Here is an 18,789-nt window from a genome sequence, read left to right as displayed (position 1 = left end):
GTAATAAATGACATTATTTTCTTTTTTGGGTGAAATAACCCTCTAAGAGTAACAAAGCATTTATATAAACAAAACATAGTTGCAACTAGGGATGCACGATATATCTGCCACCATATCGGTATCGGCCGATATATGTTAATTTTTAATGTTATCGTTATTGGCCTGATAAGAAAATTTGGCCGATATATTAAAGCTGATAAATAATGGATTATTTCTTTCAGCTGAGACACTTTAGATGCGAAACTGTCCGCCATGATGGTTTTGAATTGCTTGAAATATGATTGAAATCGCTTAAAAAAGGAAAATACAGTTAAGTGCAACATGTGCACTGCAAGTCTGTCATATAAGCTACATAAAATTATAATGAGTACATTATAAAAGTGTGCTTGGAACATGGCTTTTAATGGTGAGACTTTTTTGTAATCAGGCTCTCAAATATTATATAAAAATTTGGATTTAGATTTATTGGCCAATATATCGGTTATCGGCTTTCAAATATAAAGAATTATCGGTTATCGGTATCAGACAAAATGTTCATATCAGTGCATCCCTAGTTGCAACCACATAAACAAACAAGAAAAAAAAATGAAAATGGTAATCATTTTTTTTTAACAAATACGCATTTTGCACAAAATATTTAATAGCTTATTCAGGGCAGTACTAAATAAAAACAAAATGCAAATTTTATAATCCTTTTTTTATATTTACCATTTTACAGATTCTGCAAGGTATATGTAAACCTATGACGGCAACTATATTTTGTAATGAAGTAAAATATCTTGTTCACTTGTTATGGCATTCTTCAAATAATCAGCAAATCAGTTTGAAACTTGAGGATTTTGAGGAAGCTCTTCCTCCATGAAGGATCATGACTGTGACTACACACACCTACACTGAATCTCACACTATCTCTCTGTTTCTAGCTCAGGGTCTGGATCACATAGCGGAGAACATCCTCTCGTTTCTAGATGCTCGTTCTCTGTGCTCAGCTGAGCTGGTCTGTCGAGAATGGCAGCGGGTCATATCGGACGGGATGCTCTGGAAGAAGCTCATCGAGAGGATGGTGCGTACGGACCCGCTGTGGAAAGGCCTGTCAGAGCGGCATCAGTGGTAAAAACACACAGACATTAATTTGCATTGTTACACTGAACAAACGTGTGTAAAACTGTGCTTTATGTAAACTCTTTATTGTCACTATACAAGACAAGTACAATGAAATTATTAGTCATGAACTGAATGTAAGTTTAAATGTTGGGTTCAGCAACACATTTATATGACTATATATATATATATGTGGTGTTGTGTGTGTACATACATATGTCTATATAGTTTTTAAGTTTCAGTTTATTTTGTTTTAGTTATTTTAGTACTTCAACTTAAACTTAACCGACTTGACATCTAGCTGAAATAAAGTAAGTTTAAGGTTTTTTTTATATATATATTTTATTTCAGTTAATGTTTATTTAATTGCAAGTAAAGAAAATGTTTGAATAATTTTAGTTTTAGTTAACAGTAATAACAGCAACAGTAAATGTTGTATAGATAGAGTAATTAATTGAATTATTTATTATCAGGTGTACATCAATAATTTAAGTTTGTTGTCAGTTATTCCTTACATATGACGTAATCTGTCAGTCTGCTAAGAACAATGTTGCTTATTTTGGCTTTAAAAATTCATTTTTGTTGATTGCAGTGGTCGAAATTTGATCACTTCCTGAAGAAATATGACATCCATGCATCGGTGTGAAATTTAGTGCTGACAAACCCAGAAACGCATGTGAGGATTGTCAATCCTGTGAAATTATTGGCAGAAGCTGTTAATATTTTACATATAATTTTTTGCTGAGAGTATTAAGTATCAAAGCAATGTGGATGGACACATGATCATGACATGCAAATGGTCTTGATGAATCATCATAACCAATTCAATATCATTTGGGTTGTTTAAATAGTTTATACTTTCTTTGTATCTGATTGGTGGTTTTCTTATTTTTTGTCTCCAGGGAGAAATATTTATTTAAGAACCGAACAAACGAGGTCCCACCCAATTCATACTACCATTCACTCTATCCCAAAATCATACAGGACATTGAGGTGAGCACCCATCCCGTCACTCATTCATTTATTCAGTGGTCAGTTTATCCATCTGCCATCAAATTACAATCTCATCCATCCATCCATCCGCCCAGCCTCATTCACTCATCCGGTCTCCCAATTTTTTGCTCTGTCTCTCTAGACTATTGAGGCGAACTGGCGTTGTGGGCGTCACAATCTTCAGCGGATTCAGTGCCGGTCAGAGAACAGTAAAGGTGTTTACTGCCTCCAATACGACGACGACAAGATCATCAGCGGCCTACGAGACAACTCCATTAAAGTACTTGTCTGTCTTTCTATCTGTATGTCTGTTGTTATCGTTGTCACATTGGGTAGTTGTCCACTATTGTGTGCTGTTTTTTTAGTATAATTGGTGTCTTCTCACTGAAAATTCCAGAAAAATGCCCTTCAAATACCCAGATGATGCACTTAATTAACAAAAAATGGAACTGGAGAGTTGGGCACTTCATGCGCTGAACTGTCACAGCTTTAATAGAGTGCAACAGTCGGGTTCTGGAAGTAAAAACTCTCCCCATGGGGAAAGTGATTTTTAATGATAACTTAAAGACAACCAACAGTATTTGCTTCTCTTGAAGCTGTTAGCCTGCGTTATTTTAATAATCGTGTTTAACAGCTGAATTCATGGTGAAAAACTACATTAAACATGATGCTGTACAGAAAATTCCACCCATCAGTTGAAACAAACAAAGCGTGGCAAAAGATCTCTTTAGCTCCGCCCAGTTCCATTAAGCACTGCAAATTATGTAATCAAGTCTGCCTCCCAATGCTCTCAAAATACATAAATATTTCATTATATATGCATATTTTGCAGTAAGCTTAAAATACATTGTTTTTTTTTTATATATATATATATATATATATATATATATATATATATATATATATATATATATATATATATATATATATAATCTACATTTTTTAAATGAGTAGTTTTATACTTCTCCGTTGTTTTTTTTTTTTATGGGATTGTAGTTTTTTTCCCCTCACTAAAGCCGTTAAGTACGCAGTCTTGTACCTTTGTCTTTTTTGCTTCAAATCAAAGTTTGTAATGTTATAATCCACCTTGTAACCAATGTTGAATGACAAAATAACATTATAATATTCATACACTACCCAGTTGAGTACATAGTATAAGTGTATGGTGCATCATATGGGACACAACTTCTATCTCTCTCAGATTTGGGACAAACAGTCTCTGGAGTGTCTAAAGGTTCTGACGGGTCACACTGGTTCGGTTCTGTGTCTGCAGTATGATGACAGAGTCATAGTGACGGGTTCCTCTGATTCTACTGTCAGGTACACACACACACACACACACACACACACACACACACACACACACACACACACACACACACACACACACACACACACACACACACACACACACAAACAAATATTACAAGTTAGATTTTGAATACTGAAAATTCTGTCAATATACAACACTGTTCATTAGTTTAGAGTCAGTAAGATTTAAAACAAAATAAATTAATACTTTCTTTCATCAAGGATGCATTAAATTCATCTAAAGTCACAGTAAAGACATTTATAATGTTACAAAAGATTTCTATTTCAAATAAATGCTGTTTTTTTTTTTTTTTTTTCCATTTGTTAAGATGAACTAACTATTCTTCTACAGCATTTGAGAACAAGAAAATATATATATATATATTTTTTTTTTTTTTTTTTAATTAATAAATGGTTAATAAAGTTTAATAACTTCTGTATCCTGAATGGCTAGAAAAGTCCCTAGTCTAAAAGTTTGTGAATCCTTGGGAAGGAAAATAAAAAGAAGCAGAATTTCAGTACAGTGCTGATAAAACTATATTAGAAAATTAGTTGAAAATGTTTCACACATACTGCCTCACTCCGGCTGAAGAATCTCAATGAAAACAATGACCTCACTTTCCTAGCAACTGTTTAAAGCTCCGTCCGGAGCTCTGTCACCTTTTCCAGCGCGAGCGTGTGTGTGTTTTTCTCTCACCTGTGAGAGTTTCGTGGAACAAGCTCTACAGTTGCATAAATCAGGTTTACGTCACTCCAAGTGGAAGCGCAAACGGCCGGACGTTTAACACCTGGAGAGGGAAATGGCTTTGTAATGTGATCGTGTTTAAAGAGCATTAACACCATCAGTTGGCAGTGTTCGGCTCGAGCAGGATGTTTCAGCTGCTGGTGAGGTCGTTCACATGTCATTTATGGTCTAGTATGTTTTAACAACAGCTATGCCAAAAGACTGTAGCAGTTATTACAGCATATATTTACTACTTTCAAACATGAAACCTGTTGAAAAATAGTGAAGGAGCCTGTTATACCTTCAGCAAATATTGTGCCATCTAAGGGTTAAAAGGATGCATTAAATCATGGGTGGGGAATGTTGATCCTGGAGGGACCATTGTCCTGCAGAATTTGGCTCCAGCCCTAATTAAACACCTGAAGCTAATCAAGGTCTTCAGCATTACTAAAGTTACAGGCAGGTGAGTGTTTTTTTCAGGGTTGGAGCTAAACTCTGCAGGACAATGTTTTCTATTTTAAATAAATGCTGTTCTTTTGAGCTTTCTAGTCATCAAAATATCCTGGAAAAAAGTATCATGGTTTCCTCAAAAATATGAAACAACATTGATAAAATTAAGAAATGTTTTTTTGAGCAGCAAATCAGCATATATAGTGGTGCAGGGATGATGCTTTTTTTTTTTTTCTCCCCACTTCTGGTTCCATTGTCCCAAAGTCAGTGTTTTTTTTTTTTTTTTTGAATGGGTTTTTGATTAAATGCCTGAAATAAGGCCTGTGGCAAAACAAGCTCAAGATACTTTCACGTTTTATTCTACGACATAAAATATATCAGTATTACCCCACTCGTGACTTTTTTAAGCTGAAAGAGGTGGTTACTAACAAGTGTCTAAATGGGCCTACAGAGGCTGTTGGGGACATTAAACGTCATCAGCTTTTACAGCCTTATAATCATGCTCTTGCAAACTATTCTAACTCAAACTTTCAGGGAAAATTGTTTTTAGATAAACTCTGAAAGTGTTGTCAGAAGCTTAGTGGTGGTGAATTTGAAGTCATGTGACCGTGGTGTTTTGTTCATCGCCTACCTTTAGCTTTTTAATTCTGGCGACACTAGTGAAGAAAACTACACCAAAATGTATTTAAAATACATCTATTTCATACTAAGTATAGTACAAATCCATTAACATTTATTGACCAATCGCTTGAGACTTACTGATATAAATATTATAATTTAACTTTATTTGTGCTTTATTTCTTAATATTAAGCTTAAAATGTGTTTTAATGTCACTATTAGTAAGGATAGTCAAATGCAAAATATTTAAAGCTACCTGAAGTATACTTGCAATGGTTCCACTTTGGCACAAATTGGATATAGTTACTATAAGTATATCTTTAGTTGGACCTCGGCACTATTTCCAGATAACTAAAATGCACAAAATTAGTTGTTCCAATTTAGCAGACTTTGTGGTATAAGCTGGTATAAATAGTGGTATAAATATATTAATTTAGTATACTAAATATCAATTTAGTATACCAAAATTACAGTTGCAGGGTATTTATATTAAGTACATAAATATGTAAATGTATTTGTAGTATACTTTGCATAAAATAAATGTATTTCAAATACATTTTGGTATATTTATTTTTCACTAGGGGATTGTATTTAGGCCTAAAAATCCATAAAAGTTGTTCATTAGTGATTTTCTTGATGGACAAAATGTGCAAGTATCATAACTTTTTTGTTGTTCACAGTGCTTATTTTTTGCAATAATCCAAAAGCCTATGGAAAATCCTACTGGGATTTTGCTAACTTCCGGTTGGCCTACAAATATACGTCATCCCTGCACAGAATGATTTCTGGGATCATGTGACACTGAAGACTGGAGTAATGATGCTGAAAATTCAGCTTTGATCACAGGAATAAACTACATTTTGAAATATATTCACACAGAAAACAGCTATTTTAAATTGTAACAATATTTCAGAATATTACTGTTTTTACTATATTTTTGATCAAATAAATTCAAATAATTAAGTCTTGGTGAGACTTAATTTTCAAAAAACTTCTTTTCAAAGAGACTTCTTTTCAAAAAACATAAAAAAAAAAATCCTACAACCCCAGATGTTTGAACAGTAGTGTAGATCAAAGAGAAATTGTCCACATTTGATATGAAATATTTTATTATGAACACTTAAAAAAACATACATTACTTTAATCAATACACATTTTTGTAGCTTAGTTATAATAACCAGTAGTCTCAGCTTTGCACAAGCTCACATTCCCTTCATAACTTGAACTTAATCTGTAATATTTCCTCTGTCTCTGTCAGGGTGTGGGACGTTGGTTCTGGTGAGGTTCTCAACACTCTGATCCATCATAACGAGGCGGTTCTGCACCTGCGCTTCTGTAACGGCCTCATGGTGACGTGTTCCAAAGATCGCTCCATTGCCGTGTGGGACATGGCGTCCGCCACCGACATCAGTCTGCGCCGCGTGCTCGTGGGTCACCGCGCCGCCGTTAACGTGGTGGACTTTGATGACAAATACATTGTGTCTGCGTCTGGAGACAGAACCATAAAAGTGAGCGGGTGGGAGTGGTCAGTGGGTGGGCAGAGCGTTAGTGGTGGGTGATTGGCAGCTGTAGTGTGAAGCAGATGTAGATAAAAGAGGCTCTGTGTGTCTGCAGGTATGGAGCACCAGCACATGTGAGTTTGTACGGACGCTGAATGGTCACAAGCGCGGCATCGCCTGCCTTCAGTACAGAGACAGACTTGTGGTCAGCGGGTCATCGGACAACACCATCAGGTGAGACAGTATGGTAATGCTTTAGTTTAGAGTCCAATTCTCACTATTAACTAGCATGCATATTAGGATATTGGCTGTTTATTAGTACTTCTAAAGCTCATATTAATGCCTTATTCAGCATGACCATATTCTACATGTCTTAATCGTACCAAATACCTAAACTTGACAACTATAACTATAAATAAGCAGTAATTAGGAGTTTATTGAGGCAGAAGTCGTAGTTAATAGTTAGTTAATAGTGAGATGGAATGTGGATGGAAGGACGAAACGTATAGGAAAAGATTTTCTGATGTATCCAGGTTAAGCGTAGACATATCCTAACATATGTGTGTGTGTTTTCAGACTCTGGGACATTGAGTGTGGTGCTTGTCTGCGTGTGCTGGAGGGTCATGAGGAGCTTGTGCGCTGCATCAGATTCGACAACAAGAGGATCGTGAGCGGAGCGTATGATGGGTGAATACACACGCTCAGTCACAGCACCATCTGTTTCTGACAGGCCGTTCATCTGTCAGCCTGCTTAATATCGAGCACCCATAACTCACCCGCACATTCTCTCTGTTCCTCTGCAGGAAAATTAAAGTTTGGGATTTACAGGCAGCTCTGGATCCTCGGGCCCCTGCCAGCACATTATGTCTGCGCACACTCGTGGTGTGTGTGAATAAAATAATGCCATTATCATATTTATAAATAGTTTAATTTATGTTTTGTAAAATTTCCCTCTCTGGTTTGTATGGAAGCTTGTTTCCGCCACTAAATAAAAAATAAAAAAGGTAATTGCGACTTTTATATCACAGTTGTCTTTTTTTCTCACAATTGCGTGTTTACATCTCGCAATTCAGACTTCTTTTCTCAGAATTGTGAGTTATAAACTCAAAATTGTGAGAAATAAAGTCAGAATTGTGAGTTGTAACATCAGAATTGCAAGAAATAAACTCAAAATTGCGAGAAATAGTCAGAATTGCAAATTATAAACTCGTAATTGTGTGAGAAATAAAGTCTGAATTGCAAGATATAAACAGTTGTGAGAAATAGTCAGAATTGCAAGTTATAAACTCACAATTGCGAGTTATAAAGTCCAAGTCTGAAGGAAAAAATACTTTTTGTGAGATTATATCTCTCAATTATGAGTTTATAACTCGCAATTGGGAGTTTATATCAAGCAATTCTGAGAAGAATTGTGAGATAAAAAGTCGCAATTACCTTTTTTATGTGTTTTTATTCAGTGGCGGAAACAAGCTTCCATAGGTTTGCCATATTCCTATTGAAGTTTTTCGTTGTAATGAAAGTCAGTTTAACATTTGATAAATAAAACAGCCACAAGAGGTCACTGCAGGTTTATTTACACTGCGAATTACCTCAAACAGTTTGAAATGATCATTTGGTTAATCAATATGGAAATATATGTAAAATAGAATTCGTTATTCTCAAATTAGCTGTCACCCAATGCTTCTTGGAAGCTGTTTTGCGAAAATACAGGCTGCTTGAAATACTAGTATTTAAACCACAGGGACTTATGGGAACATGGTGAGGACTTGAATGAATTGGTGAATCGATTCCTTTAGAAACGTTCAAACTGAAAGAATGGGATTCCTTGACTTAGAAACGAACTGATTCACTGAACTGATTCACTATTAAATAGTATAGCTAGGAATCTGATTCTTTTAGTGAATGTTTGTTTCGAAGGACCTTTTCAAAAATAATCGATTGAGTCCCTGTGCTTTTAATACTATTACTAATACTATAGCTTCAAAGTAACTTTCCCAACACTAGGTGACGCCTCATTTGAGAATTATGAATTTGGTTTTACATATATTTCCATATAGGTTAACTAAGTGATTATTTCAACAGCGTTGCTGCGTTTACTCCCCAACACCGGACTCACCGTTTCTGACAAACCTCTGGAGTTTGTTTGCGTGTGCGTACTGTATGGTTTTGTGTTCTTATAAGTGTGTGTTGTCATGGCAACCTCTCGCAGGAGCATTCTGGGCGTGTGTTCCGACTGCAGTTTGATGAGTTCCAGATTATTAGCAGTTCCCATGACGACACTATCCTTATATGGGACTTCCTGAATGTCTCCACCAATGGACAGTCAGAGGGGCGATCGCCCTCACGGACATATACGTACGTCTCCAGATAGCAGGTACACACACAGAGTTTTGAACAATTCACCAGCTTTTTATTTCATTATGTATTCTGAGGTGTGCTTGACAAAATACACTGATTAAACTTAGCTAAACTTATCAGTCCACCAAATATAGTAATTTAATTATTTATTTATTTTTTTGGTCTATGACTCTGTTTAGTTTTCATTTATATTATATTATTCATTATAGGTATTGCATTTTTTTTAATATATTATATTATTTAGGTTTAAACCATACAATTTTAAATATGTAGATATTTTATTTTATTTATCTTTTTTCCTTTTTTCATATTTTTGATTCATATTTTATTTATATTGTAATGGTTATTATAGTTGCAACTTATTATTCTGTTTTTTTATTTATACATAAATATTTTTCATTCTTTTGAAATAAAATTTCAAAATGAAAAATATATGTATACATAATGTTTTTTTTCTATAACTAATTTTCATTCTTAATATTGTTTATTATAGTCATTTTATTATGATGTTAAAACAATGACAATAAATACAAAAAAATTATTTGTTTTTAAATTGTGGTGGTTATAGTTGCAGTTGTTTTTTATTTTTTTATTTTTTTAGTGTTTTTGTCTTATGATTTTGAGTTTTTTTCATATTATTGTTTAATATTGTTTTAATACAACAAATGAAATGACTATATTATATCAAATATGAACATATTTTGTCCATTTGCTCATTGTGCTAGTTTACTATAATTGAAATTAATTTTTGCATTCTTTTGTAAGTTTATTAATTTAAAGTTTTTTGTCTATGATAATATTTAGTTTTCATTAATATTTTTATTTTAGCCATTATTTTATTATGTTAAAACAATACATTATTTATATTGTATTGTAGTGGTTATTATCAATTCAATTTATTTTTCGTTCTTTAGGAAATGTATTTGTTTGCTTGTTTATGGTCTCTCTCTCTCTTTCAGGTGCCTCTTCTCTGTGCCAGTGTGTCCTGGGAGAGCTGAGAGCTGATTGGTTGTTGGCCATGTCCGTCACAGAATGGTGCCTAGGGATCTGCCTCCTCTTCTCTGGCTATAAACTTTAACACACACACAAACACAAACCTACACAGATTCATGCATTGCCAAACACACAGATACACTCTGCACTAAAGATTCAAAACACTTGCACCATTGGGTTTCAGCACCGTTCTGCTTTATCTAGTGGGAAAAAGAAGCACAATCACACACAAACAAACACACAAACACACACACAGAGATGTTGACAGCTTCAAACCGTATCTGTACTATCACTGCTGCTCAAATAACCCGAAAATCAACAATCTCGTACTCACTAAAGCTCTGCACTACTAACAGCTTCACAAGGATCACTCTATTATGGAGAAGCTGGGATTCTGGGAGTGACGTATGGATGATGGACAGGTAATTGAACGCAGATGAATGAACCAGGAAAGACTTAAAGATCTGCTGTGCGAGAGAAAGAGACTCAGACAGTAGCAAACTCTCGCAGAAATACAAGAAAAGAGGGTGGTGATGGTTAAGGACGTCTGCCGCCTTTTCCGCCCACTCGCTGTGGTTTTCATGCCTCTTCAGGACCAGGGACACACTTGTTTTTCAGGATGGCGGTGTGGAGCGCAGGTCCGTCAGCATGCATGACTGTCTGCTCTGATGCCTCTTTCCCTTTTGTCTTTAGTTTTTATGATTTTGTTTTTCTATTTAATTTGCCTCCTCATTCTTTTCAATGCTAGGCATTGTACGTCTGTGTCACTCAATGTCTGGATTCTTTTTCTCTCTGCCTGCTTGCTCATCGAGGGCTGAATCTAGTTGTAAACAGAATTGTCTTGTCAGATTGTGTTGTACATTAAAAAAAGAGAGTTTTTTTTAAAGAAAAAATATTGTGAATAAAGTACTTGACCATGGTTGAAGTTGTGTTGGTTGTGTGTGAAATGTTTATGAGCTGGATTTCACGCAATGTGGTCCAAAATTCCTTTCAAATACAATTGTGTTTTCGTCTACGGTCAGATAATCTCTTTCAGATCGATAGCGGAGCAAAGGTGTGAAGACAATCTTCCTGAGCAGGTTAAAGTCAATTAAGCTGTTGTCATGTTTATAGCAGCGACCTGAATAACAAGTTAGACCTTTGAATACTGCAGTTTGTTACTTTCACAGTAAATCATGCAAGAACTTGGATGAATTTGTACAACAGATTGGCCAAGCTTGGAGTATGCTTCACAGTGTTAATTTAGTATCATTGATATAGTTATATTTTTTGTTAATATTTGAATTAGATTTTGCTTTTATACTTTTTGTGCTAAAAAACAAAAATTAGAAATGTTGAAATAAGTTTTGTTTTATATTTTATTTTAATGTTTTTATTTCAAGTAATAAATTTTTTTTTGTTTGTTTGTGTTTATGGTTGTAGTTTTAGTTAACAAACAAAACAACCCTGATTCATAAAGCAGTGGTTTACAATCTTTGACATGCCTCGGACCCCCAAGTTTCATAATCTTAGTGCAAAGGACCTAAAATTTAAAAGGCATTTATGTAATTTCTTGTTGAAAGACTCAGTTTATAGTTTGAAAAAATGGTCCCACTTTATATTAATTGGCCTTAACTACTATGTACTTACATTTAAATGAATCATTTGATACAATGCACTTGTTGTGTACATACATGTTTTTACATTGTACTTATATTTTAAAAACACCTGCATGTAATTAGATCTGTAATTAATTTCTGTAATTACATTTATAATTACACTGTTGACCCATCCCTTACACCTTACCCCTACTCTTAAACCTACCCATACCGCCAAAGCTTTCCCTAACCTTACCTGTATCCCACCTCAATAGCAGCAAAAGTGTTTTGCAATTCAATATTAACCCAATAAGTACATTGTACTTATTTTTTGATGCAAGTTCATAGTAGTTAAGGCCACTTAATATAAAGTGGGACCAAAAAAATTATATTCTAAAAGTCTAAAATATTATCTAGGGAATATTTAGTTTCTATTACACTATGGGGCTGTTGTATGCTTGAATCTGATTAGGAGATGAACATAAGGTGTACAATTATTTTGTAGGAAACGCACGGCTAAAGTAGTTCTAGGCAGGTCTTGACCGCATTACAGTTCCATATCACTTAGCCAAATGATTTCAGCTATTTCAAAAGGTCCTTACAATTGCAAAAGAAACAAAACCCACCAGCGAGGTGTGGTTCTTGAGTTAGATAAACTTACAGTTTCGCTGTTAGTAGAGACGCTGCTGCCGTGAGAGACGCACAGACTCAGGTAGGCTAATTCACATTGTCTCTCTCTCAACTGTGTTAGTAATTGTATAGTCTCCTATCAATTGCTCAAACCTCTGTTACTAGTTCTGAAATGACATTTTGGAATTAGCAGCGGAAGCCTGGGATAAGATGCGTAAGAAATTACTTAGTCCCACACACAAGCAGTGTTGCCAGTTGCTTTCAGCTGAAAGTAGCTAAAACTGGTCGCTAAATGTCACTAGATGACGTCATACTGGCGAGTCCACTGATCTACTTTAATATAAATATAGATCAGTGGGCGAGTCAGGATATCTAGATAAGGTCTATCCAAGATGTTGCAAGATTTGTCACTAGGCTTTTGAAAAAAGTCTCGAAAGGAGCGGGGAAGTCGCTAAATCTAGCGTCAAAATTGCTAAATTGGCAGCACTGCACACAAAGTTTTAAGGAAAAACAGCTGACAAATATCTTGAAATACAACATCTGAATAGTTTCGTGAGGTGTGGTAACTGTAGTATAAGTGGAATATTTGACTTAGGCCACATTATCTCCTTGGGTGTGCATTATTTTCTAATAACGGCCCGTCATCAATTATTCCTTACTTAAGTTACGTTTATTGCATTGTTTTTCTTTCATAGTACTGTTAAATTAATTTACTTTTTTTATAATTTTATTTTATATATTTAATTTATTATTATTATTCTTTTTTTTTTTACACAACTTTACACAACACCCCCTAGCAGTGCACCCCAGTTTGAAAACCGGCTTAGAGCCTTGAATTTAACAGTGTAAGCTGCAGGAAAATCCTAATTGATTATCAAGAACAGTCAATATGACCTTTGACCCCCGGTAGTTCCCCTTAAAGGATTAGTCCACTTTTAAATAAAATTCCGCATTCTTCAAAAAGCTTATGCCGTATGTCCTACACCTTCCCTGTTCAACTTACGGAAGAAAACGGAACTGGCGCCACGTTCGTTCCGTAAGTTGAATAGGGAAGGCGTAGGACATACAGCGTAAGCGTTTTGAAGAATGCGGAAAGCGGAAGCACGTGCAAGGCTGTTTTCTGTTTATATAAAACATATACAGTTGTATTTTTTTCGAAAATGACAGATCGTTTCACAAGATAAGACCCTTATTCCTCGTCTGGTATTATTTAAAGCCCTTTGAAGCTGCACTGAAACTGTCATTTTGACCTTCAACCGTCTGGAGGCCATTGAAGTCCACTATAAGGAGAATAATCCTGGAATGTTTTCATCAAAAACCTTAATTTCTTTTTGACTGAAGAAAGAATGACATGAACATCTTAGATAACATGGGGGTGAGTAAATTATCAGGAACATTTTATTTAAAAGTGGACTAATCCTTTAAATAATGAGAACATTCAAAGCAGCATGTCCTTGCTGTTGTCAGACCGACCACTAGGTGTCACTGGACGACTACATACTCCTGCTGGACTGACCCGAGTTCATTCAGACAGAACAAGCCTGAACGTTCCTGATGAGCTGCCGTTTAAAGCGCTTGATTGATTCAATAATAAGCGGATGACAGAGTGCCGTGGGCTGTGGATTATTCCAGACTCGTGCCAACAGAGAGAATTCTTCCAGAAATCCTGTCTTGTCTTGGTTTGTGTGATAAACACTCTTGACAGCGTCAGTCTATTGAAGTGAAGCCGATAGTGTTGTTCAGTATGTCTCTCTCTCTCTCTCTCTCTCAAGGTTTGAACTCAACGGGGTCAGTTTTATCTGAGATCTTTTGTTCTTTGTTTCTACATATAGATCAGTTTAATCAAAATGAATCCGATCTGACCATATTTTCAGTTTTCCTGACAATAAATGATTGATCATCTTGTAAACGACCCCATCATAAAATTTAAAAGGCATATATATTTCTTGTAAAAAAAACAAACAATTTATGCTGTGAAAAATCAAATATGTCTAAAATATTATCTTAAGTTGCATTGTCTTTTATATAATCATACTAGGCTATATACTGTTAGATGTATTATAAATGTATTTATAATACATCTAACACTGCTTTCAAAACACTGCTTCAGGAAGCTTCAGAGCGTTATGAATCAACGTGTCGAATCTGCTGTTCGGAGCGCCAAAGTCACGTGATTTCAGCCGTTGGCAGTTTGACACACGATCTGAATCATGATTCGACAAACTGATTCATTGTGCTCCGATGCTTCCTGAAGCAGTGTTTTGAAATCGGCCATCACTATATAAGTCGTTATTTTGATTTTTTTGGAGCACCAAAAATATTCTCGTCGCTTTATAATATTAATATTGAACCACTGTACTCACATGAACCGATTTAAATATGTTTTTAGTACCTTTATGGATCTTGAGAGAGGAAATGTCATTGATGGCTATGAAGGCCTCACTGAGCCATTGGATTTCAACAAAAATATCTTAATTTGTGTTCCGAAGATTAACAAAGGTCTTACGGGTGTGGAACGGCATGAGGGTGAGTAATAAATGACAAATTTTCATTTTTGGGTGAACTAACCCTTTAAACTGAACTATATGTAGAAACAGAACAGATCTCAGATAACACTGACACAGAAGAAAAGTATGTTTGTCTTGAAAACGTTTTATTAAAAATGTCATCAACTAAATTTCATTTAGGCTATAGGCCTAAGTGTTTACATTTTAGACCTGTCAGGATGTTTTTTGCAGGAAATTGCATACATATGTCACTCGCCCTTGTGTCGCATCATATCCGTAAATAGAAAAAAGTTGCTCCGACTACTTTGATGTGTGTATGGTGTGGAGTGGCATAGATTAGTTGTCAAAACAAGCGAGAAACGTTGACATGGAGCCACTAAAGGAGAATGTGACAGAGCTCGTAATAAAACAAGAAGCAACATTGGCATGGCAGAGATGGCACTAACAGAGCTCATTGTAAAGCATCATCTATTGTGAGGGGTCATATTCATCCGCACAGTCATGCAGAGCTGAAGCACAAACAAAATAGTGTTCTTCCACAAAATGCATGCAGTTTTGTTTTTTAGTAAATGTCGGAAAATGGGTTGCAAATGTTGTATCATGTTGCATGTAAGCAAATTAGTATGGAGTTTGACAGAAGGGTTTCTTCTATTGCTGTTACCAGAAATGTATCTGAACTTCTACATTTTTAGAAACTGCAAAAGTAGGCATCCAAAAAAATCAAAGATATGCTAACTCCCATTGGAGAAACGTGATTATAAACGGTCTGAACAGTGATGTGATTGGCTGGTTTCTGTGCAACCTGCACAAGTCCCTTGAACTGTGATTGGCCGATAGAGTGTTGTTCCAGTTGGATAAAACAAGTTAAGCTCAGCGTAGGACACCCTGCCAACCACCTTCACCTCTGTGTGGACTTATGCTTGGAAATGTTAATATGTCCTCAATGGATTTTCCTTGGCAAACTAGAGCTTTTAAATGCATAAATGTAACTCATCCAGAATAGATTGGAAAAATTCATAACAAACCAGCGAGAAGAGAACACAAACTAGCACAGGCAGGTTCAGAAGAGGTCTGCATCTGGTTAAGGCACTTGTCTGAATATAATCATAATAATTATTAGAATTCTATAAATATATATAAAAATTATATTATAATATGTATGAAAAATATATTTGTCAATAAGTAAATTAAGCAAATTTGTAGAAAAAATATTAACCATCAAAGGTAAAAAAACTAAATATATATATATATATATCACATAAATTAAGCACATTTGTAGAGATAATAATAATAATAATAATTATTATTATTACTTGCATTAAATAGGTCTGAATCTGGTTAAAGCGCTGGATATAGTAATAATAATTATTATTATTCCTGTTATTATTATTACTATCATCATCATCATCATTAAAAGTAAGACATATTTATCATAATGTAAATTAAGCAAAGATTTAGACATATTAATAATTAATAAATAATAATTATTATTATTGTATTATAGTTATATAATAATATATAATGTATAATATATTATTATTATTATATACATGCATCAAATGCACAACAAACCAGTAAGAAGAGAGCACAAAATAGCACAGACATGGTTCAGAAGAGGTCTGAATCGGCCTTAAACTGTGGCCATAAACTTTTCCCTAACATTCCCAAACAAACACAGACAATCCCAAATGTCGGCCTGCCGCGCTCGCTGCACCTGTTAGTGGTTCCTGGCGCACCTCAGAGACTCTCCCCCATTTCAAACAATTCCTCTGGCTCGCAGAGCATTTTACAGCCAGCGGCCAACATGAGAATGTTTGTCTGGGAATGTTGAGTTGTGCAAGCCGATTCAGCCCATTTCAACCAAATACATCTTCAGAAAGGGCATTTGTCTTTGGAGAGTTTTATTGTCGTGCCTTAACGGATTGGAAAGAGAGAATGTGTGTCAGGAGTAATTTGTTTGTGGTGTCGGTGAGAGAGAAGGAGCACTTAATGTTTAAAGCCGGTCGTTGTTTTACATTGTGGGTCTGGCTGCGGCGTGTCAATGTCGTTGTGGTTTGCTGTGCTGAAAAGTGTGTGTATGTGTGTGATGGAGCTGTGGTTATTCACTGCAGAGCAATATGACCTGGATTCAGTCTGTACACTGTGATATTAGTGGCCTTCTAGTGAATATTCGTGGCTGGATGTTACAGAAGAGGTTTGTGTGTGTTTGGAAGAGTCTCGTGAACAAATGTCAAGGCCAGATTTCACCCCAACATCAAAGTTTAAAAACAAGAAATTATATTTAGCATCATGTAAATTAAGCAAAGTGTAATACTAACAATAACAACAATTATTATTAAAAATTATTTTTAAATTATTATTTAATTTTATTAATAATTACTATTATTAATATCTTAATATCATAATATCATTGTAATACATCATGTCTAAATATTTAATAATAATAATAATTATAATAATAACAATAATAATACTAATAGATATATGTTCAAAGAAATCAGTACTGTAAAATAAACAACAATAATAATAATTTATAATTTAATTTAAATATAATTATTATTAATTTTCATTTCAATATTTATTTTTATTTAAATAAACGTATTTTTTTTATAAAATAATACTAACAGATATATTTTCAAAGAAATCATAGTACCGTAAAATAAATAATATTTATAATTTATCATTTAATTCAAAAGTCATTATTATTACATTTTATTTATTTTTTTGACAATAATAATAATAATAATAATAATGTTAATAATAATAATAACTCACAGTATTATGCAGTAATAATCAGTGTCAATTAAATATACTACAACAAATGCATATGATTGCAAATGATATGGAAATACTTTATTATATTTGGCTGTATAATGTGCTTTATTATCATGACACAATTCTCTTTATTTTTCTTTATGCAAAATATAATTTCTTACTTTCTGGATTTGGTGTGAAATAAGACCTAGACTTGTTTTTGTGTGATTCACCTGTTTTTCACCAGTAATTTGCTGCATGTAACAGCATATTTTAGCGGTGTGTCTGAAGCTGTTATATGAGCGTGTCTGCGCGTCCATCTGGTTGAGGGTGTGTTGTGTGTCAGACGCGTTCGGTGTGTGTCATACCGAGGGTGTGTATGAATATGTGTGAGCGTGACCTCTGAGTGTCTGGCTGTAATGGACCGTGTGTGTGTGTGAGAGAGAGAGAGAGAGAGAGAGAGAGATGGAGATGGAGGGTGTGTGTGTTTCCTGTGGGTCGGTGGGATATGTTTTTTTCCCATAATTCCTGCAGGTCTCAGGTCACCCCTGTGTTCTCACGCACATATTTAACATTCTTTCCTCCTCCAGCATTACCATACACCTTCCTCTGGGTTTGGCCGACAAATCTTTCCACCACTTCGCCTCCAGAACAGTCTGTTTCTCTCTCGGAATCCTTTGCTTTTCCCGCTGACTCAGCTGGGCAGAGACTGCCGGGATTACAGGTTGTTGGTGACAGTAGTGTGTGTGTGTGTGTGTTCACTGCTTTAGTTATAAGCAACAGGTCCATATGTGTCATATCTGGAAATATTTAGTGTGTTCCTTATTTATGCACACATGTATGTATGTATTTATGTATATATGTATGTTTATGTATACATAATGCATATGCATAATGCATATATGACTACTGTATATAATATATAATGCTATAATTTGCATATAATAATGCATATATATATATATATATATATATATATATATATATATATATATGTGTGTGTGTGTGTGTGTGTGTATACACCGATCAGGCATAACATTATGACCACTGACAGGTGAAGTGAATAACACTGATTATCTCTTCATCATGGCACCTGTTAGTGGGTGGATATATTAGGCAGCAAGGAACAGTGGTGAACCGGCGACAGGGTCATGGGCAGTCAAGCCTCATTGATGCACGTGGGGAGCGAAGACTGGCCCGTGTGGTCCGATCCAACAGACGAGCTGCTGTAGCTCAAATTGCTCAAGAAGTTAATGCTGGTTCTGATAGAAAG

At 35.0% G+C, this 18,789-nt stretch overlaps 1 protein-coding gene across 3 annotated transcripts in view; it reads left to right on the top strand.

The window, feature by feature from the left end:
* The window catches only part of fbxw11a (F-box and WD repeat domain containing 11a), a 26,326-nt gene extending 15,353 nt beyond the window's left edge, over positions 1-10,973 (top strand). For 2 of the 3 annotated variants that reach the window (XM_048202733.1, XM_048202731.1), the window contains 10 exons: positions 924-1,110; positions 2,004-2,094; positions 2,237-2,374; positions 3,296-3,414; positions 6,457-6,706; positions 6,813-6,931; positions 7,274-7,384; positions 7,501-7,579; positions 8,907-9,052; positions 10,015-10,973. In XM_048202733.1, the coding sequence (XP_048058690.1) occupies positions 924-1,110; positions 2,004-2,094; positions 2,237-2,374; positions 3,296-3,414; positions 6,457-6,706; positions 6,813-6,931; positions 7,274-7,384; positions 7,501-7,579; positions 8,907-9,052; positions 10,015-10,060 (1,286 nt within the window). In that variant the 3' untranslated portion in view covers positions 10,061-10,973. Of the gene's footprint in view, positions 1-923; positions 1,111-2,003; positions 2,095-2,236; positions 2,375-3,295; positions 3,415-6,456; positions 6,707-6,812; positions 6,932-7,273; positions 7,385-7,500; positions 7,580-8,906; positions 9,072-10,014 lie in introns of all 3 variants that reach the window. The other variant, XM_048202732.1, reaches the window with a different exon arrangement.
* The last annotated feature ends 7,816 nt before the right edge of the window (positions 10,974-18,789 follow it).

This window comes from Megalobrama amblycephala, linkage group LG9, assembly GCF_018812025.1.
Source record: "Megalobrama amblycephala isolate DHTTF-2021 linkage group LG9, ASM1881202v1, whole genome shotgun sequence".
Taxonomy (NCBI): Eukaryota; Metazoa; Chordata; class Actinopteri; order Cypriniformes; family Xenocyprididae; genus Megalobrama; species Megalobrama amblycephala.
The sequence above is the reverse complement of the archived record's forward strand: the minus strand, read 5'-3'. Positions and strand labels throughout refer to the sequence as shown.